This window comes from Eumetopias jubatus, unplaced genomic scaffold, assembly GCF_037043125.1.
Source record: "Eumetopias jubatus isolate StellerSeaLion01/CBP00866 unplaced genomic scaffold, mEumJub1_p1.0 scaffold_10, whole genome shotgun sequence".
Lineage (NCBI taxonomy): Eukaryota > Metazoa > Chordata > Mammalia > Carnivora > Otariidae > Eumetopias > Eumetopias jubatus.
In genome coordinates, this window is record NW_028274816.1 from 69,854,520 (window position 1) to 69,878,047 (window position 23,528).

The 23,528-nt window shown below is 37.3% G+C and overlaps 1 protein-coding gene across 1 annotated transcript in view; it reads right to left on the reverse strand.

Moving 5' to 3' along the window:
• The window catches only part of AKAP10 (A-kinase anchoring protein 10), an 87,367-nt gene that overhangs the window by 31,075 nt on the left and 32,764 nt on the right, over positions 1–23,528 (reverse strand). Inside the window, exons 5-8 of the mRNA XM_028089510.2 lie at positions 8,791–8,889; positions 4,505–4,589; positions 3,567–3,690; positions 2,312–2,448 (exon numbers count right to left, since the gene is read on the reverse strand). Coding sequence (XP_027945311.1) covers positions 2,312–2,448; positions 3,567–3,690; positions 4,505–4,589; positions 8,791–8,889 — 445 coding nt within the window. The remainder of the gene's footprint in view (positions 1–2,311; positions 2,449–3,566; positions 3,691–4,504; positions 4,590–8,790; positions 8,890–23,528) is intronic.

Consider the following 23,528-nt stretch of genomic DNA (forward strand, 5'->3'; position numbering starts at 1 on the left):
ATCTTCCTTAGTTCTTAAGATTGCTGAGGGTCAGGCTACAGCTGAGACAAATCAATTAATCACACAAATTTAATGGGCACCTATTCTCTGTTCAGCACTTGGGAGACAGAAATGGACTTAAAAGCGGGTAAGACACAGTTCTTTCCCCTGGAAAGGGAACAGAAAAGATCCCTGTATCAGACACAATGAGAACAAATAGCTGTAACTATGAGGTACAGGTAATACACATGCAGGAACTTAAAATACAATAGCACCGAGGGTGAAGTAGATGGATTTCATGTATTTGGATAGAATAATAGGACTTGATGAAGATTGGGTGCAGAAAGGAAAAGGAGTAATCAATGCTACCTCAGATTTCTAACTTCATAAGCTATAATGCAAGACCAGTGTTTTGGTAAGCTGATTATAAAGTGGATAACAAAGAAAGGAGGATTAAAAGCAAAAAATATATGTATGTTCTCTTCCAAGCATTTAGGGACTTCTAAATCTTGTCTATGATACAAATACAGAAAGACTGATTAGGTATGATTGTGATGATACATACATAACATACATAAGATATAAAAACAAACAGGGATGGAGGGGCCTGGGTGGCTCAGTCAGTTGAGCGTCCAACTCTTGATTTCAGCTCAGGTCCTGATCTTAGGGTCATGAGATAGAACCCTGTGTCGGGCTCCATGTTCAGCGGGGAATCTGCTTGAGAGTCTCGATTCTCTCCCTCTCTCTCTGCCCCTCCCCTGCCTCATGCGCTCACTCTCTCTCAAATAAATAAATAAATAAATCTTTTAAAACCCCCCCCAAACTGGCATCAGTGAAGTCAAATTTGGCACAATGAACTTGACAAAATGACAGTGCTAGTGGGATGCCATACAGTGATCTTCATCTAAAAATGGCTCCCAATGTGAAAATGGGATCCATTGGGACAACAGGGTCTCTGCTCTGTGTGGCAACTGAGCTCCAGCCAGGACCTTACTACTAGTGCCACTCTTCTGTTCCAGCATTAAAATAAAAAAAATATTTTTTTGTTATTAGACGAAGTTTTCTTAACAAATAGTCTCCCATCTTGTAACAAATAAGTTGGTAAATACTCCTCCATGATTGGAATTTTGGGGCATCCCACACCAAATTTCTAAATGTAAACACTTGCTATTTCAACATTCATGTAACAATGTTTCTTATATAATATTTTCCACAAATATATTATACTAAAATAAACACTGGGCAAACATTGAGAATTGCATTCCAGCTCAAGTTCTGCCACTAACTTGCCCTGTGACTTTGAGAGAATGGGTCTTTGTTTTCTTATCTGCAAAATGGGAAAATCAGACTAGATCCTGAATCTGGCTACCCATCAGCATCATTTGGGGTATCTTCTAAAAATAAAGATTCCTGGGTCATGCCTCAAATGTGCTGAATCAGAATCTCTTAGAGTGGAATGCTGGAAACCTATTTTTAACAAGCACCCAGCTGGTTCTTACACAGACAGCCCAGCACGGACCTGCAGAGCAATGCTCAGGAACCACCGACCCAGACGCACTCAGCTCTCTTGCAACCCTAACTAACATCCCATGGATTTTCCTCTACTGTCAAGTTATCTTCACAGCGGTTGCTTGTGGATACAAATAGCACATTACTTTTCTTTACAGAATAAGAAAAATTAAATGAAAATTAAAAGAGAGGCACAGCTGGCCATGGGCTTATCACTCAACTGACCAGATGTTTTCAGTTCTGTTCACTGTAAGATTTTGCCGTCCTCTCATTTTCAATGAAGACCAATGAAAAACTATTATTCATTGAGGACTGGCCATGCAGATCTGCACCAGAAATATGATACACCCATACACAGATATCTAAGACCCTTTTCAATATATTCCCTTTAGTTTCATCTTCCTCTTACATACCCTACCCAAGTTTTACTTACCCAAACTCAAGTTTCCTGAAAGTGCCACATTCCCCTGAGTTTCTCTGACTTTGCTTGTGTCAATTGCCTCTGCCTAGAATGTTCTTTCCCGCCTTCTCTGGCTAGCAAAATTCATTATTCAGGATCCAATTCAAATCTTTCTTCTGTGAAATCCTCCTTGAACTCCACCACCGTCATCCTTCTTGCCACACACAAATCTCCCGTTCCCCCAGAAGAAATGTTTGTTCTAAGAATCCTAAAACCTTATACACACCGTATAAAAAGCGGCTTTTCTGCTACTCCCTGTGAGCTCCTTGACAGCAGACTGGATTTGTTCATCTTTATTTCCGAAATACATATCAAATACTCAATTAATATTTGCCAGATGTTGAATACATCAATAAAACTCACTTGTCATACAAAATCATGGCATCGTTCTGTGCCTCCTGTCCATCATACTGGCCCTTTTTGGCAGCAAGTTGCGACTGGAAGTTATCTGCTGCCAACCAGAACTGTAAGATATTCACTGCATCCTCTTTTTCCATGTACTAGGAAGGAAAAATACAAAAAAAAAAAAAAAAGGAAAAAAGACTATAAACATATTTCTCTAACCATCTCTAATCCATAAGCCCAATCATTAAAAATATAAGACATACACAAAAAACAAAAACAAAAACAGATCCACTTGTTCAGTTCATGCCAGGTAGCAACTCACAGTTGTTTTTGAGACTGAAACGTTGAAAGCCATTCTTGTAGGGGAAAAAAACCAAAAAACTAACAAAAACCCCACCACATTGCTGGATACAAACTTAAGTGAACTGGAATAAGAATCACAGTAAAGATGATTAGTGGTCCCTCAGTAGCTAACATACAAAAAGTAAACTAACCAGACCCAATCTTTTATACCTGATCATTTCCATCACTCCATGCAGCCTCAGTAACCTGAATAAATGCGGACTTACACGTAGGTAGGGCAAAGAGAGGGAGTGAGAAAGCAAATCAACGGAAAGCTCTATTCTTGGGAGAGGCAGAGTGCAAGTGTGTATCTAAGTTAGTGCTTTGTGAGCCTGGAAATCCTCCCCTCTCTACTTAATAGTCATTTGCTTTGCAACAAAAGAATTTCATTTGCCAAAACCTCTCTACTTAATAGTCATTTGCTTTGCAACAAAAGGATTTCATTTGCCGAAACCTAACAAATACCATTATATAGTACACCTCAAAGAGATTAATCTACTCACTGCTTGAGAAATCCTATCAAGTGGCTAAAGTAAAAGTGAGGATAGTAGGAAAAAATTTACTCCTTTTCTTTCTCTCTTCTGAAGTCTGGTCTGCAAATATGTGTGCACTGGAATCAAGGATCAAATCTGTGGTTTTAAAATGGCTCTAGATAATTAAAAATATGCAGTCTCTTATAAGCAGAAGTTTGATTTTTTCAAAATTAGAGTTATTTTACACTGAATTTTCATGTTCTCTTTAATCTAATATGCCATTAAAGTACTCTTGCCATTAGATGTACAACTTAACATAAAAAAATTACTTCATTCCAACTGATCTTTTTGGAAATGATTTGGCTCTTCCATGTTATTTTCTATAGAGGGGGCCCCAGCATTTCTAGTTTAGAGGCTGGAATGCTCTAACAGAGTGTGAAAGGAAATGCAGACTTTACCTCAGAGAAATAAAAGAGGGCTGACTCACAGAAGAGAATGTCAGCCAGGTAAACAGTTCCACTGGTCAGCACTTCAATCTGGTATTTACAGAAATGGTGACTTCGCAGAAACTCACTAAAGTGCCTGCACATGGACAAAAAGGGAAAATTTGAGGGAATGACCAAGGAAAGAGCTTAACTGGGAAAAATATACTCTTTCCATTCTGTGCCTACTGTATCTTAAAAGCCTAGGTCCACACTACCTTCCTTCCCATGCTGTCCTTCCTGGTTCCTACACATGGAAGTAATCTCTCCCGTCTCTTAGAAACTTTGTAGCTTTCCTCTGAGATGTGACACATGCTACCTCATATTACATGTAACCAAAGAACATAACCCTATTTCTCTTAATAGGCTGTAACTTCCTTCAAAGCAGGTACTATATCTAACTATGCCCTTTTCATAAATACTAAATGAATCAATATGTAGATTTTTTCCCTTAAAGGGCATGCAGCAGTAATTAATCTAAAAAAAAAAAAAAACACACACACACAAAAAAAACACCACAACTTTGGAGACAGTTTCAACAGATCTATGTGGATTTAGTAATACAGCATCCATTAAGCTTAAAGTGCGCACTAACAAATTAGGATCTCTACCTGAACACATGCATTGCTTAAATAAATAAATTCTAATAGTCAAACTGTAGTTACAATCACCCCCAAATGACTTCAGAATTTTAAAAAATTCTTTTAACTTAGGAAATATTAACATTAAAAACAAATGTTTTATTTTTAAGAGTTCACATAATTTCTATTTAAAAGATACTATGAACCAAGGTAGTCTTAGATATGCCTATAAGATGTAAACATTCAAAATACTTAAAAGTCCTGAAAAATTGTTTGTAGTTGAGTGAACCCAAATCCCAAAACCCAAAATGTGAAAGTCTGAAATTAACTTACTCTTGCTCCATGGCACTAAAGACTATGGACTGTGCCAGAACAAAACAGTTGGGATCCACCTGTCCATCTTCTCCACAAATCTTTGCTATAAAAGAAATGGTAAATAAATTCCTACCAAATCCAAACCACACATCTTTGTGAATCAGAGTAGGAAATAACTGGAGAGGTATAGAAATCAGAAAGTTTTAAATGGAGCTAAGAAAAATACAGGTGAACATATAATCTTGAGGTAGGAAAAGTCTTTCTGAGGACATACATAAAAGGAGAAATCAAAAGATTCAACAGCATAAAATTAATTTCTACACATTAACATACCCACAAAACAAAATTAAAAAGGCAGACTGGGGGAAAAATTTGCAGCACCAATGACAGTTTACCCTGTATGTGATAGATTATTATCATTCATATATCAAGAGCTCCTACAAACTAGTAAGAAATGTCCCCAGAGAAAAATGAGCAAAGGACATGAATGGATAGTTTGCAAAAGAACAAATATAGGGGTGCCTGGCTGGCTCAGTCAGAAGAGGATGCTCACTCGGGGTTGTGAGTTTGAGCCCCATGCTGGGTGTAGAGATTACTTAAAAAAATTAAACTTAAAAACGAATAAATATAAAATGGCCAATATGAAAAGATATACATGCTCACTAGCAATCAAATAAATAGAACCACAAGTTAGAATAAGGAGACACCCTACCTTTTGCCTAGTAAATTGGCACAAATTGTTATAACAATGCATATGTTTGTTTAACACCGCACTGCTTTGCTTGGGCAAGGACATGGGAAAACTGACACTAGTGTTAGTGAGAATATACTGGTATATTCTTTTCTGGAGAGCATTTTGGTAGTTTATAGCATAAGCTTTAAAAATAAACATGCCCGTTCAATCAGCAATTCTATTTCTAAGATTGCAACCTAAAGAGTTATGGATTTGTAAAAGGCTTGTCTGTAAAAAAGTTTACCAAAATGTTATTTGGTAGAAACATGAAATGTGCAAAAATTAGGAATTACCTAAGGAAACTGCTGCAAATTAGTAAGCTGTTTAGCCAGCTATTAAATACGGCTGGAAAAAACCATTCACCCACGATGGCTGGTTTCACTTTAAGCCCACGACCTTTGTGGGACCTTAATAAAACCCAAGGATCTTACTATAGTTTCTTGGTCCATTTACTCTCGTACTCTGCCAGACAACACACAACGCAACATTTCCTCTCTTTGAACACCTTAACGCCTCTTCTACTCTCTCTGCTGATGACTTTGCTTCCTACTTCATTAAGAAAATAGAAGCAATCAGAAACTTATTTCCATCACTTCCCACCACGTCTGCCTCATGCTCACCAGCTACATAGTCTGTGCTATACATATATACTTGTTTGTATGTTATACCTTATATGCTTATAACACATCACCACAAAAACAAAACAAAAACCATGGTCCCTTGATTTAACATCCCCTTCCAGCCCATCTTTAGAGCAAAATGCCTCATAAGAGTTGCTCATACTTGCTGTCTCCACTCCGCCTCCCACTCTAAGACTCCTCTGGTTAAGTTTCTGTCTCCAGAGGTCCAATGAAATTAAGATAACCGATGGACCAGTTGTCCACAAGGTTGGCAAGTCCATTCCATTCCGAGTATTCATCTTACTTAACCTCTCAGCAGGATTTAACACACCTCTGATCACTCCCTGACTCCCAGAAACACTTTTTCACTTGGCTTCCAGAAAGCACTACCCTCCTAAGACATAGTTCATATAGCAGAGCCAACTTTATGGGCTGCAACTCTGGAGTCTCGTTTGCTGGTTCTCCCTGTCCCACCCACCAGACTTGTGAATGTTAGGCCTGCCCCAAGACACAGTCCTTAGACCTCTTGTCTTCACTCACCATACTCACTCTGAGGATAATGGCTCTAAACCCATCTATAGGCTGATAACTTCCAAACATATCTCCAACCTAAGCCTCTCTCATCAACTCCTAGCACATGGCTCTAAACCCATCTATATGCTGATAACTTCCAAACATATCTCCAACCTAAGCCTCTCTCATCAACTCCTAGCACAGATAACCAACTGCATACTTGACATTCACCATTTGGGTGCCTATAAACCCAAACTCCTGATTTTTCCCTTAAGCTATTACTCCTATAATCTTCTTGATCTTATAAATGGCAATTTCACTCTCCCAGTTATTCAGGTTTTCAAAAAAATGAAGTCATGCTTGATTCCTTTTTCCCTCTCACACCACTCACTTTCAAACCATCAGCAAATACTATCAGCTGTACCTCTGAAATATTTTTAAAATTCTACCACTTCAAGGATTTGCAGAAGATGAAGGAGGCAGTGGGAGCATAGTTTTGGGGTTATTCTGAATCTCCATATAAAAAGGAAGTAATTAGACAGCAACACCTGAAACCCATGGATAACATTTACAACAAAACTAGGCAGGTGGGATACACAGTAACAGCTCAAGTGAAGACTTCTTCCAACTGTAACGTATTTGAAGTACAGCTGTATTAGAATATTCCAACTGAAAGGAAGGATATGCGGTAGGATTAAGAAGAATGAGGCTCAAAGAGGAGAAATGACTGGTCTAAAAACATACAGGTAATTAACATTTTAACTTTCTCAGATCCCTTAATCACTAAATGTTATCAACTTATACTTTCAAAGATTTTTTTCCCCTCATGGGATTATACCATTAATTTGATAAAGTTTAAGAAAAGGAAAAAAAGAACTGAAGTGATATTTCTTTTTTTTTTTTTTTTAGATTTTATTTATTTATTTGTCAGAGAGAGAAAAAGATACAGAGAGAGAGAGAGCACAAGCAGGGGGACGCTGAGCAGGGAGCCCAATGTGGGACTCAATCCCAGGACCCCAGGATCATGACCTGAGCTGAAGGCAGACGCTTAACTGACTGAGCCACCCCGGCGCCCCTGATATTTCATTTTAAATATAATTTATTTGGCTCAAAAATCCCCCTTTCTCCCCTACCCCAGACAGTTTGGTTATTCACTGGTACAAACAAATCCTCAAAGGAATCACTAGCTAACCAATTCCTCAAATAGTCAAACTGTAATCAGTTAGGACACCCTAGTATTATTATACAGGAAATGTTGGTCTAGAGAAGTCTGGAAGATGGCAGCAACGAATTCCCACATAAAAATAGAGGAACTACATAGAAAAGCCAAAATCCAATGACAACATTTGCAACAAAACAGGGTGAAAACCCAAAATACAAGCAAATGGGGACAAACCACCACCAGCCACAAGACCTACATGTTATAGGCGTCTGTGTGGAAGAAAGAAAAGGAGAACAATGGGGCCAGCATCTGATGGGCCCCAAAATAGCCAACAGTTGTTCACTGGAAAGTATGGTGGGCCAAATTAAGAACCACAGCTCAGACAGGTTTTACTGTGTCCAGTGATGAGCGAGTCAAAGTATCTATGGTAAAGATTTAAAGAGCCCCATGCTGGGAAGAATCAGTGAGGAGCAGAAAAACATGCAGAATAACATGATTTATTTCATAAATCAAAAATACAAAGTCCCTGTAATAAAAATACAAAACTCAGTCCTAGGACTTGATGGGAATATAATAAATATTTATTTAATCAACAAACCACTGTCATCTGTAATTACAGGTGCACCTAAGGTCCTGATACAACACAGCAAAAACTTTCAATTTTTTTCTTACTATGACCTACGTATATGAAAACAATGTTCTGAAATGATGTTTGCCCTTATTACTGAGCACTTCAATTTTTCTGTTCTTTTTTTTTTTTTGGCAGGAAGCTGAGGTCTAAGAGGAGACTGGTCTGAATTTAGTTTGAAAAACACTGCCAAGTAACATACTAGTTAATGTGTAGGCGTCTATTTTCAAATCCTGACTCTGCGTGTCTGAGTTGTGTTACTTTGGGCAAATTATTTACCCTCTTTGTGCTTCCGAGGCCTCATTTAAAAAACAGTAACTATATTTATGTTACAACGTTCTTTAGAAAATTAGAGTTTATCCATGGAAAGCGCCTACAATGCTGTCTGAGCCACAGTGAGCACTCAATGAATGTGTGCTATTATTGTTTCCTTGCCGCTGTTGTTATCTGAGTCAAAGTCTAAGAATTCAGGTCCAACATATAAGACAGGAAAATTTCAAGTGAGATACAGTTCATATAATAAAGTGCTCTGAAAACAGAGTAGGAAGGGATATGTTGAATTCCATGTTCATAAAAAATCTCTTAGCTAATAACCAAAAACATGCATTCTTATTATTTTTTTTTGCCATAGCTTCAAGCACTGCTTACCTATGATGTCATTTCTCATTGCTTCTGTAATTGGTATTGGTTTAGCAGCATCTGGAGATATGTATTTGGTAAAAGTATTCACTGCATCTTGTTCTATACCTGCAAGGGAAGAAGGGAACAACTTCAAAATTTAAAGAGCAACTTGGACGAGTAATGGACTAGAATCATGAAAAGCAGAGCTGTTTGTGGTACGACCAAGCACACACACACAAATACATATACGTGTATTACAGATATAAATATATATAACAACGTATTTAGGACAAAACAGCCTCCAGCATGTTACATTTTCACTGTTTGGTTTGTGGAACAGAGTTCTATGTGAATCCCCCCCTGCCACTCCCCATCTAAACTAATGAGCTTCGTAATAGCAATTACTTCTGCATGTTCTCTTTCCACGTCTCTTCTCCAAAGTCTCAACTTGAGGGACTTGCACAGCAATGTAACAGCAAGGGCGGTTAAAAATAAAAAAATATTGGGGTGCTTCAGTGTGGCTCAGTTGGTTAAGCAACTGCCTTCGGCTCAGGTCATGATCCCAGGGTCCTGGGATTGAGCCCCGCATCGGGCTCCCTGCTCGGTGGGAAGCCTGCTTCTCCCTCTCCCACTCCCCCTGCTTGTGTTCCCTCTCTCGCTGTCTCTCCCTCTCTGTCAATTAAATAAATAAAATCTTTTTTTTTTTTAAAGATTTTATTTATTTATTTGAGAGAGAGAGAGAGAATGAGAGATAGAGAGCACGAGAGAGAAGAGGGTCAGAGGGAGAAGCGGACTCCCTGCCGAGCAGGGAGCCCGATGTGGGACTCGATCCCGGGACTCCAGGATCATGACCTGAGCCGAAGGCAGTCGCTTAACCAACTGAGCCACCCAGGCGCCCAATAAATAAAATCTTTTTAAAAAAATATTTATAAACCTACACTGAAAATATTTTACAAAACTATTTCACGTTTATGAATACATCTGTTTAACTTTCAACAACCTTAGATGGTTAAAACAATGAATCTCAAACTTTTTAGTTTCAGGACTTCTTTGCAACCCTAAATTACTGAGGAACCTAAAGAACTTTTGTCAAACAGTAAATTCAGACCAGTCTCCTCTTAGACCTCAGCTTCCTGCCAGGGAGTTTTATCTATAGATATTAAGGTATTAGAAATAAAGAAACAAGAAAAATTACTGACTCAGTTAAAGTTAACAGTAAATCTTATATATGTTAAATACATTTTTTATGGAAAAAAACTATTTTCCAAACTGAAAAAAATTACTGAGAAGAGGGCATTATTTTCCATTTTTGCAACACTCTGTCTTGATACGAAACTGCTCTGATTTCATATCTGCTTTGGCATTCAATCTGCTGTGCTATTTTGTGTTGGCTGAAGTCTATTTTGATAGTGATATAATCAATATATGTATATATATATTTACACACATACATACATATAGTCTTCATCCTTGCTGCTGGCAGAGAGCTTTTCTAAAACCCCTGGAACTTCCTGAGTGGTAGGGGTGAGAGAAGCATATTTTGTTATTCATAATAAGCCTCTTTCAACCATAGGGAAGTTTATGGTTGAGGTGACTTGCAGAATGGGGCTGGATGCCAGAGGAACCAACCATGTGATTACAGCAATGGAACTTTCAGCCCCATTTCCCATCCTCCAGGGAGGGTAGAAGGGCTGGGGATCATTAAGTTAATCACCAATGGCCAATAATTTAACTAATCACGCCCACGTTATAGAACCATAAAACCCCTGAATGAAGTGGTTCAGAGAACTTCTGGGTTGGTGAATGCATCCATTTGCTGGAAGGGTGGCACACCCCAACCCCACAAAGACAGGGGCTCCTTGGGATCCTTCTTTTTTTTTAAATCCATGTTTTTTTTTTAAATGTTATTTCAGCTTTTTTTTTTAAAGATTTTATTTATTTATTTGACAGAGACACAGCGAGAGAGGGAACACAAGCAGGGGGAGTGGTAGAGGGAGAAGCAGGCTTCCCGCGGAGCGGGGAGCCCGATGTGGGGCTCGATCCCAGGAGCCTGGGATCATGACCTGAGCCGAAGGCAGATGCTTAACAACTGAGCCACCCAGGTGCCCTTGGGATCCTTCTTGACCTTGCCCTCTGCACCTCTTCACTTGGTGGTTCATCTGTATGCTTTATAATGTACTTTATAATAAGCCAGTAAAGGGTTCCCTAGATTCTGTGAGCTATTATAAAAGATTACTGAACATGAGGAGAGGTTGTGGAAACCCCAGATTTATATAGCTGGTTGGCCAGAAGTACAGGTGGTAACTTGAAACTTGCAGCTGGCATCTGAAATGGGGCGGGGGGGCAATCTTGTGGGACTGAGCCCTTAACCTGTGAGGTCAGCACTAACTCTGGGTAGTTAGTGCCAGAATGAACTAAACTGTAGGACCCCACCGAGAACTGGAGAATTGCTTGGTGTGGAAAACCCACACATGTCAGAAGTGTTGTGAATGGAGAAATGATTTTCTTTTATCTATATTAAGAAAATCTGGCCTCAGACATGCAGAGATGGGAAAAGGAGTATTTTAACAGCTTTTTGAAATCACTGTGAAGATATTCTTCTTTGATACTACACCAAAACTTGACAAGTGGTAGTTTCTTTTTTTTTTTTAAGATTTTATTTATTTATTTGAGAGAGAGAGAGAATGAGAGATAGAAAGCACGAGAAGGAAGAGGGTCAGAGGGAGAAGCAGACTCCCTGCTGAGCAGGGAGCCCGATGCGGGACTCGATCCCGGGACTCCAGGATCATGACCTGAGCCGAAGGCAGTCGCTTAACCAACTGAGCCACCCAGGTGCCCGACAAGTGGTAGTTTCTTAAAGGTTAGTTAGAATGTGGAAGGGCAAACCAGATCAGTGAACTTGTCTGTTACATTAAAATCCAATGGTCTATCTCCCATGGTAAGTAGATCTTTTTACTCATGATTTTATGACATCATATATTTTTTAATATTTTGGAAAATGCTGGTTCACTGGCTTATGCAGACCTTCCAAATGTTGATACACTGCATCATATAATGTAAAAAAAGAAATCACATTAATATCACCAATCACCTTATCAGAACACTCTTTAAAGCTGCCAAAGCACAGGGTGGTGAATACAAGTTTCCCCAAATTCTAATTTTCACTTGAAAAGCTTACATTTTACCATGGGCAATAAATACTGTCGGCTGTTTTCCATGAAATGACAAGCTCACTTCATTCATTTCCAAGAAAACACCTGGCAAATACCCATGTCTGTGTAACCACAGTCATTCTTTGGAGTAAAATGGTATTTCATTTAAAAAGCAGCTAACCACACCTGGGTGGTTCAGTCAGCTGAGTGTCTGACTCTTGGTTTCAGTTCAGATCATGATCTCAGGGTTGTGAGATCAAACCCCATGTCAGACTCTTCGCTCAGCATGGAATCTGCTTCAGATCCTCTCTCCCTCTCCCTCCTGTTCGTGCTCTCTTTCTCAAATAAATAAATAAAATCTTCAAAAAAAAAGCAGCTAATTGAGTTCACAAAAGCAGTCAAATACATGTACTTTTCCTTAAAACAAGTAGTATACTTGAGTATGCAGAACTGCTTCTGCATACTTCCCATTTCATCACGCATCTTAAAAAAACACATACTCATGCTATGAGCACTCGGTGTTATATGGAAGTGTTGATCACCATATTGTACATCTGAAAATAATATTACATTGTATGTTAACTAACTGGATTTTATTATTACTTTTTAAATATTTTATTCATTTATTTGACAGAGAGTACAAGCAGGGGGAGTGGCAGGGAGAGGGAGAAATAGGCTCCCGCTGAGCAGAGAGCCCGACATGGGGCTCGATCCCAGGACCCTGGGATCATGACCCGAGCCTAAGGCAGACACTTAACTGAATGAGCCACCCATGTGCCCAACAAACTGTGGACTTTAAATAAGAAAATTAAAAATAAAATAAAATAAAATTTGTATCTTAAAAAAAACCAACCCATATACCCAAGGGTTTAGATTTAACAAAATTAATTATCTACTTCCCCAAAGACAGCTTTAAGTAAAACTGGCACTTAGTTTCACTGGAAGTATGTAGCAGCACAAAATGACCATTAGTACAATTTGGCCCAGCGCCAGCAGGTTTTCCCAGTTGCCTTTGCCCCATCATTACAAATGTCAACATGGTGAAAAAGACAAATACCATCTCAGAATTATTATGGAAACAGTTTTGACTAAATGGACCCTGTTGAAAAAAATCTCTAGAGACCCTCTATGGGCGTGCAAACCATACTTTGAGAACCCCTGGGTTAACAGAACAGATTTTTTAAAAGAATAGATTATCCCTATTTTTACAGGGGAAAAAAAAACCCTTATGTATAAAAAACTAAAATGATCTATTTGAGTTCAAGTGCTGGGGTGAGGGTGGGACCAGGGAGAAGCAAAAACATAGTTTTTGTATGTGACTGAAGTTGTTATCAGCCTAACATAGATCGCTCTAAGATCTTTTATGGAAGTCCCATGGTGACCACAATAAAAATACCTATGGAAGATATGCAAAAGAATGAGAAAGAAATCAAAGCATGTCACTATATAAAAACAAGGGAACACAAAGGAAGACAGCAAGAGAGGAAAAGAATGAAAAAGACCGAAAAATCACTCAGAAAAACAATGAACAAGATGGCAACGGTAAATCCTACCCTATCAATAAGTACTTTAAATGTAAATGGATTCAATTCCCTAAAAGACATAGAGAAGCTGAATGTATTTAAAAAAAATAATAACAACCAAGGTCCCACTACATGCTGTTACAAGAGACTCAATTTAGATTTAAGGACACACAAAGGCTGAAAGTGAAGGAATGGAAAAAGATATTCCAGGTAAATAGTAACCAAAAGAGAGCAGGGGGAAGGGGACTAACCTTGTATCAGACAAAACAGACTTTACATCAAAAACTGTCACAAGAGACAATGATAAAAGGGTCAATACACCAAGAATTATATATAACAATGATAAATATATATGTATCCAACATCAGAGCATCTAAATATATAAAGCAACCACTGACAGAAGTGAAGGAAGAAATAAACAGCAATACAATGACTTCAATACTTCATTTTCAACAATGAATACAGAACATCCAGACAGAAAATCTGGAAGGAAAGTTAACACCACAGACCAAATGGATCTAACAGATATATACAGAACGTTCCACCCTATAGCAGCAGAACAGAATACACATTCTTCTCAACACATTCAGATCACTCTCTAAGACCGATCATGTTAGGTCACAAAACACGTCTTAAATTTAAGAAGACAGAAATCGTATCAAGTATCTTTCCCAGCCACAATGGAATTAACCCAGAAATCAAAAGCAAAACAAAAACTAGAACATTCAGAAATATATGGAAATTAAACAATATACTCTTGAACAACAAATGAGTTGAAAAAGAAATTGAAAAGGAAATTTAAAAAATATCTTGAGACAAATGAAGACACAAAATACCAAAATTTTATGGGATACAGTAAAACCAGTATCAAGGGGGACATTTATAGCTATAAATGCTTACATTAAGAAAGTAGATCTCAAAGAACCTAACTTTACACCAGATGCTAGAAATAACAAATTAAGCAATTAAGCACAAAGTTAGAAGGAAGGAATAACAATTAGAGAACAAATAAAATACAGAATAGAAAAACAGTGGAAAAAAATCAATGAAAAAGTTGGTTTTTTAAGATCAACAAAATTGACCAACTTTTAGCTAGACTAAAATAAAAAGACAACTCAAACAAAATAAAAAATGAAAGGAGATATTACAATTGATGCCACAGAGCTAGAAGTATCATAAGACACTTATGAACAATATGCCAAAAATTAGACATACGCCAACCACTTAGAAGAAACAAATTCCTAGAAACATACAACCTACTAAGACTGAATCACCAAGAAACAGAGAAATTGAACACATCTATAATTTGTAAGGAGACTGATTCAGTAATCAAAAACCTTCCAACAAAGAAAAGCCCAGGAACAGATGGCTTCACTGGTGAATTCTACCACATTTAAAGAATTAACAATAATCCTCGAACTCTTTCCAAAAAAATGAAAAAGAAAGAACACTTTCAAACAAACTCATTTTATGAGGCCACATTACCCTAATACCAAAGCCAGACAAAGACACTACAAGAAAACTAGAGAACAATATTCCTGATGAACATAGATATAAAAATCCTCAACAAAATACTAGCAAACAGAATTCAACAGTACATTAAAAGCATCACACACTATGACCAAGTGGATAGCCCAACATATGAAAATCAATTATAGTGATATACCACAAGTCAACAGATGCAGAAAACGCATTTAACAAAATTCCCCACTCTTTCATTATTTAAAACTCTCAACACACTAGGAACAAAAGGAAATTACCTCAACATAATAAAGGCCATATATGGAACTCACAGCTAACATCCTACTCAATCGTGAAAAACTGAAAGCCTTTCCTCTAATATTAAGGAATAAGACAAGAATGCCCACTTTTAACCCCTCTATTCAACACGGTACTAGAAGTCTAGCCAAAGCTATTAGGATGGTGGGGGGGGAGGAGAGTACCCAAATTGGAAAGGAAGAAGTTACATTATTTCTATTTGCAGATGACTTTATCTTATATGTAGAAAACCCTGATGACTCCACAAAAAACTGATAGTTGGATTCAGAGTTACAGGATACAAAATCAACATATAAAAATTAGGTGCATTTCTATATACTAACAACGAACTATCCTAATCAAAAAGGGAAATTAAGCAAGCAATTCCATTTACAATAGCATCACAAAGAATAAAATACTTAGGAATAGACTTAACCAAGGAAGTGAAGAATTTGTACACTTAAAACTGTAACACACTGCTGAAAAAAATTAAAGAGGGCACAAATAAATGGAAAAACATCCTGTGTTCGTGAAATGGAAGACTTAATTTTGTTGTCACTTCCCAAAGCGATCTACAGACTCAACACAACCCCAATCAAAATGTCAGTGTATTTTTTTACAGAAATAGAAAAAACAATCCTAAAATTTGTAAGGAACCACAAAGGACATGAATAGCCAAAACAACCTTGAGAAAGAAGAACAGAGTTGGAGGCATACACCTCCTGATTTCAAAATACATTATAAAACTACAAGAATGAAAACAGTATGGTACTAGCATACAGACAGACATACAGGCCAAAAGAACAGAACCACAACGAGATATCATCTCATACCTGTTAGGATGACCATTACAAAAAAAAAAAAAAAGTTAACAAGTGTTAGTGAGATGTGGAGAAACTGGAGCCCTCATACACTGTTGGTGGGAATGTAAAGTGCTGTGACTACTATGGAAAACAGTATGGAGATGCCTCAAAAAAAAACCCCAAAAAACAAAAACCTCTTATACCATCCAGCAATGTCACTTCTGGGTACTTATTTAAAAAAAAAAAATTGAAATCAGGATCTTCAAGAGATATTTGTACTCCCATTTCATTGCAGCATTATTCACAATTGCCAAGATATAGAAACAACCAAACGTCCATGGATAGGTACATGGATCAACAAAATGTGGTATATACATACAATGGAATATTGTTAAGCCATAAAAAGGAAATCCTGCCATATGTGGCAACACGAATGAACCTTGAGGATATCATGCTAAATAAAATAAGCTAGTCACAGAAGGACAAATACTGCAGGATTCCACGTATATGAGGTATCTAAGACAGTCAAACTCATAGAAGCAGAAAATAGAATAGTAGCTGTTAGGGGAAGGAGGAAGAAACAGAGAGCCACCGTTAACAGGTATAAAGTTTCACTACCCAAGATGAGTAAGTTCTAGAGATCTGCTATACAACACTGTATGTATAGTTAACAATGTTGTACCGTATACTTAAAAATTTGTTAAGAAGGTAGAGTTCATATATCTTTTCTTACCACATCAAAAAAAAGAAAAAAGAATTCAAAGAAAAAAAGGGAAAGTCCAAGAGTTAGGACAAAAGCTCAGGTCTGACATCAGCACCAGTACTTAATCTTAAAAAAAAAAAAAGAATAAAAGGACATTAATATATGTTAAACATTTTAATAAATTAATAAATGAAGCAGTTTTAACTCAAGAAATACTGGGCTAGGGGTGCCTGGGTGGTTCAGTCCTTACGCATCTGCCTTCAGCTCAGGTCATGATCCCACGGTCCTGGGATTGAGCCCCGCCTCGCATCGGGCTCCCTGCTCAGCAGAGAGTCTCTTTCTCCCTCTGCCTGCTCCCCCTACTTGTGCTCTCTCTCTCTCTCACTGTCAAATAAATAAATAAAATCTTTAAAAAAAAAAAAAGAAAGAAAAAGAAAAAAAAATACTGGGCTAAGCTAAGGTAAATGCTTTGGTCCAATTTCTAAAATACTAAAATACTCTTTTAATAAAAGAACAAAGGAACATAGAAATGCTTAAAACATCTGCTTTGTTTTTTTAAAAACATTACCTTTTAGGAACCTGTGAGGCCAGATTACTGGAAATAAAGAACTTTCCTTCAATAATTTGAGTGATCTCAAAATTCCATCTACTCAGTTTAGTATTTCACTAGGAAGTTTTAAAATTTTTAAATGGCTAGTACTTTTCTTTTAATTGAAACTAATCCTTAACCACAACAAACCCCAAAACACAAAACACCAACGACTCCATGAGTTGATACAAATATAAACAGAACCTTACCAAGACTTTTGTGTAACCAAGGTACAACAGTATTTCATTAAAATGGATCTATTTTAATCCCTGATTTTAAAGACAAAGCTGTGATTAACAGATTTAAACATGAACAATAAAGTACAAAAGATAAAAATTTATTTACTTATTTATTTAACAGAGAGAGAGACACAGCCAGAGAGGGAACACAAGCAGGGGGGAGTGGGAGAGGGAGAAGCAGGCTTCCTGCAGAGCAAGGAGCCCGATGCGGGGCTCAATCCCAGGACCCTGGGATCATGATCTGAGCCGAAGGCAGACGCTTAACGACTGAACCACCCAGGTGCCCCCAAAAGATAAGAATTTAAATAAAGAAATCCTTGGGGCCCCTGGGTGGCTCCATCAGGTAAGTGATCAACTCTTAATTTTCGGCACAAGTCACGATCTCAGGATCATGAGATCAAGCCCCGATTCAGGCTCCATGCTCAGTGGGAAGTCCGCTTGAGAGTCTCTCTCTCCCTCTCCCTTTGCCACTCCCCCATGTTCTTGCTCTCTCTCTCTCTAAAATAAATAAATCTTAAAAAAAGAAAGAAAAGAAATTCTTCAGACTATAAACTTCATGCAATGGACAAAAATTTTCCTGAATGCCCAGTCTGTGACTATTTATTTCTGCCTCCTTGGTGTCCAGTACAGTACCTGGCATTACATAATAAGTGCATAATAAATATCCATTGAAAGAATAAACTTAGCACAAATATTGAGTGAAAGAATTAATTTACTTGACACAGTAACACATTTTTTTCTATTATTTTAAATTAGCAGCATCTTTACGAAAAAATTTGAAGTCAAAAATTCTTTTTAGTCAGAGGGAAGAGGTCTTGTGATAAAATGGCTTAAAGCAGAGAAGAAAATCAAGGGAAGTGGGCTTTAGCACAAGTAACATGCAAGCCTATTCCTAAAAGACTCTGCATTAGTCACTCAAAGTGGCTATTAAGGAGAACATGTTTTAACCAAATGAGAAATTAACACACTTATTAACGTCAGCTCAGAAGAATGTATTTTGTTAACCTCCACCTCTTAGCACAAAGATCCTAAAACCAACTTAGTATCTATTTAAATGGAAGTACAAAACACCACTATATCCTAAAGAAGTTACTCAGAAGAAATTACACATCAATTCTGAATTCTTAATCTCAATCTTTAGTTACAAAACCAACAGGCCATTACAAATTCCTTTTTTGGTAAAAGGAGTTATAAGGACCTATTAAGAAAACCTTAGGCCACCTGAGAGTGATATAGGCAAATACAAAAAAGTTTTTACAAGAAAGAGAGTTTCCACCCTATGAAAAATGAAACCTGGAACCAGAAAGAGAAGAGTAGGCATTTCTATGCTCCAGAAAAGTTCTAAACACAAATATAAGAGGTGCTGACACATGGCCACCTTCTGTAGCTTAAGAGGCTTTAATACAATGAAAATAATTATAATAGGAACCACAGAGGCAGATATTAAACCCACTATCTTCCTAATGTATTTGCTTTTAAAAGGAAAATAGAAAATCCATATCCTGTGACTTGATTTGAAATCCTAAGGAGTGCACATGAAATAAGCACACTCCACCCTATCTCTCCCACAGAATGCAACTAAAAACACTGGACAAATTTATCTGAGGACCTAGAAAAGTAAATCGTAGCAGGCAGATAGAGAAAGGAAACCAGAACTCGAAGTACCACCATATCAGGGGCAAGTTTCCGACTTTCTGTTCCTCCAGAATCTCCTAGCCTGGACTCAAAACCGGACACCGCACATCAGATGCACAAAGGAAGAGCTCCAGAGAAGCCCCCTATTTCTGGTCTAAGGAGCAGGAAGGGAACTCCTATGGATAACAGAGTGAGGGAAATCTCCGGGGCTTTTCTGTTTTATCCCTTTCACGCTAGTGTTGGTCCCCACGGAATACCAGGTTAGCAATGGGGGCAAAGGCAGCAGCACTCAGGCAGGCTCCGAAAGCTCCAAAACCCCTGTTCGTTGACAGAGAAACTGCAGTCCCAGTAGGAAGAGGAGAATCCCTATTTCTTTTATCCTCTGTCTTCTTGCTGCTTGGCCACAGAGGCTGACATAGTCATGGAAAGTAAAGCCCCAACTTTTCAGCCAAACAACCAGGAAGGTGGGCTCCCCTATGCTCCAGAAGCTGTTAGGGAGACTGCAGAAAGGGAGGTTCGTGAAAAGCTTATCAAGTTGTGTGTGTGCTCCTGGCCTCACACCTGAGCTGGGCATGCATGGACGTGACTGTAAGAGCATACGAAATGGTCTGAGAACTAACTACGACCTTTCCAGACTGGATACAAGGAGGCATATATCCAAGTAAAATCCAAAAAATGAACGGACTCTGGAACCACAGCCTACAGAATGCTAGTTGGAACTTGTAGCCTGAACTTAACAAGGTGAATTTCTTGCTAAAGCAAAAAATTTTGCTTTTCTACAGAATTTAAACATGACCCAGAATCACAGAAGTCAAACTGTCCATAATACAATCCAAAATTAACTACCATTCAAAACCCCAGAAAATCCCATTATCTCACAAGGGAAAAGACAAGCAAGATGATACAGATGGTGGAATTATAGAATAAAGTTGTTGTTTTTTAAGAAGCTATTATAGGGGTGCCAGGGTGGCTCAATCAGTTAGGCATCCAGCTTTTAATTTCGGCTCAGGTCATGATCTTCGGCAAGTGGGACTGACCCCGCATCAGGTTCTCTGCTGAGTGTGGAGCCTGCCTGAGATTTTCTCTCTCTCACTCTCTCCCTCTGCCCCTGCCCTTCCCCCACTTGTATGCTCGTGTGCACGCTCTTAAAAAAAAAAGGTATTATAACCATTTCCCAAAAAGGTCAAATACTCTTGAAACAAATGGAAAGACTGCCTCCACAGAGAAAGATTTTAAAAAAAGAAACAAATGGAAACTTTAAAACAAACAAACAAAATAATAACCCAAATTAAAAATTCACTGGAAAGACGCAAAGCATGATGAACTGAGAGGAAAGAATCAGTGAATCCACAGATAATACGAACAGAAATTTTCCAAGCAGAACAATAGAAAAAAAATTAGAAAAAAGTACAGAGCCTCAAGGACCTGAAGCACAATGACAAAGATACAACATTTGGATCATTAAAGTTCCAGAAAAAAGGGAAGAAAGTACAGTGCCCCAAGAATGTGAAAAACAATGGCTGCAAACTCACCCCCAAGACAGTAAAAACCAAACTTTTAAAATCAAGAAACTCAGTGAACCTCAAATAGGAAAAATCTCAAAGAAATCCATACCCAAACACTATAACCAAACTGCTGAACATTAAAGATAGGGAAAATATCTCAAAAGCAGCTATAAAAAAGATGTTAAATATAGAATAATAATGATCCCAAGACTGCAGATTTCTACCAGAAACCATGGAGGCCAGAGGCAGTGAATCCCCACTTTCAAAGTGGTAAAAGAAAAGAACTATTAACCCAGAGTTATCTATCAAGCAAAAATTCCTTCAAAATATGGAGATTCTCAGATGGAAAATAACTGAGAAAATTCTCCAACAGCAGACTTTCTCTAAAAGAAATGCTAAAGCAATTCTTGAGACACTGGTAATATGATAACAGAAATAATAACTCAATTTCAGGAATGAAGGAACAGTAACAGCTACAGCAAATATCTGGTTTAAATGTAACTGACAATTTTTCTTCTTTTAAGTTCTTTAAATTGTGTACAACAGTTGAAAGCCAAAGTCCTAACATTGTATGATGGGGTTTTCAACAAAAATAGATGACAAACCACACCACGTGAGTGGGAAGGAAAATGGACCTAGGTGGTGCACTCTACATTCCACTTAATGTGATAAAATGCTAATTTTAAGTAGACTGTGTAGGTATATATATGTATATCGTAATCCCTAGAGAAACCACTAAAAACGTATAGAAAGTGATATAATCAAGAACTCATAGGGGGTGCCTGGGTGTCTCAGTCAGTTGGGTGTCTGCCCCGGCTCGGGTCATGATCTCAGGGTTCTGGGATTGAGCCCAATGTTGGGCTCCCTCTGCTCAGCGGAGAGTCTGCTTCTCCCCCACAGCTTTTGTTCTCTCTCCTCTCAAAAGAAAAAAAAAAAATCTTTTAAAAAAATTCATAATTTCTTAAAAAAAGAAAAAAATCAAACAATCCAAAAGAAGAGAACAGAAAATCAAAGGATGGGAGCCAGAGGGAATAAAGGAAAAAATAAAATGGGAGACCTAAATCCAAACACATTAATAATTACACTTAATATTTAACAAGTAGGAATAATTATATTTATATATTACAATGTAAATAATCATGTTGTAATTTATACACTTAATACAAATAACTACACTAAAAGAAATTTATCAACAAAAAACCAGACTGTCAGAATGGATTAAAAAACATGACCCAACTACATGCTATCAAAAGAAACTCATTAAAGGGACAGAAAAAGATATACCATGTAAACACCAATCAGATTAAACTGGAGTGGCTAGATAAATCAGACAGCAGATTATTTCTGACCTTAGAACAAGTGACGTTACCACAGACAAAGAAGAACATTACATAATGATAAAAGATTTGATTCACCAAGAAGATATAATGACCCTAAATATGTACACACCTAACAAAAGAACCTCAAAATACATGCAAAAATGAATAGAACTGAAAGTATAATTGGAAAAATCCACAATTATGGTTGGAGACTTCAACACTCCCCTCTCAGTAATGGATATAAAAAGCATACAAAGTATCAGCAAGGATACAGAAAAACTGAACTCAATCTAATTGACATTTATAGAAAACTACAGAACAGCAGAATATACATTCTTTCCATTGTATGTGAGATAGTCACCAAGACAAACCAAATTTGTTAAAATTTAAAAGAACTGAATTAGTGTGCTTTTTTTCCCCAAAGTATGTTTTCTGACCATAATATAATTAAACGAGAAATCAACAACGGAAAGATAACAGGGCAAAAATTCTCTAAACACCTGAAAATTCAACATTTCTAAATGATCATGAGCAAAAGAGTAAGATGCAAGGGAAATCAGACATTTAATTTTTGCTCAAAGTACCAGAATGTGCAGGGTATAGCTAAAACAGTGATTAGAAGAAAATTTGTAGCATTACATGCTTATCTTAAAAAAGAATGATCTCAAATAAACAATCTAAGTTTCTACCTTAAGAAATGAGAAAGAGAGTAAAATCAATTCAAAACAAGCAGGAGGAAAGAAGTAAAATAGCAGAGAATCCATAAAATTGAAAACGGGGGGAAAAGCCAATTAAATCAAAAGCCGGTTCTTTGAAAAAGACAGATTAAACCCCTATACATACTAACAAAGAAAAAAGATGACACAATTACCAACATCAGAAATGAAAAAGGGATAGCACTACAAACTCAAGATTAAAAAGACAGTAAGGGCATGATAGATAATTACCTGCCCATTAATTCAACAATTCAATGAAATAAACAATTCCTTGAAAAGCACAAACTACTAACATTCGCTTAAGAAGAAATAGATAACCTGAATAGTCCCATGCCTATTAAAGAACTTGAATTCATAGTTTGAAACTTCTGAAAACAAAACAACAAACAAATCCAGGCCCATGCAAAATTCTACCAAACATTTAAAGAAGAAATAAAAACAATTCTCCATAATCTCTTCCAGAAAACAGAAGAGGTGGGAAAACTTTCCAACTCATTTTTGGGGGCCAACATTACACTGATACTAAAACCAGACAAAAGCAGTCCAAAAAAACTACAGACCAAATTCATCGTAAACATAAATGCAAAAATGCTCAACAAAATTTAGGAAATCAAATCTAGCAACATATAAAAAGAATAATACACCACAACCAAATGGGGCTTACCCTTGAAATGCAAGCTTATTCAAACTTTTAAAAAGTCAATCAATATGATCCATCATATTAACAGACAAAAAAAAAAAAAAAAGGAAAACCATTTGGTCATATCAAACAACAGAAAAAACATGACAAAATTCAACATCATTCATGATTCAAACAACTCTC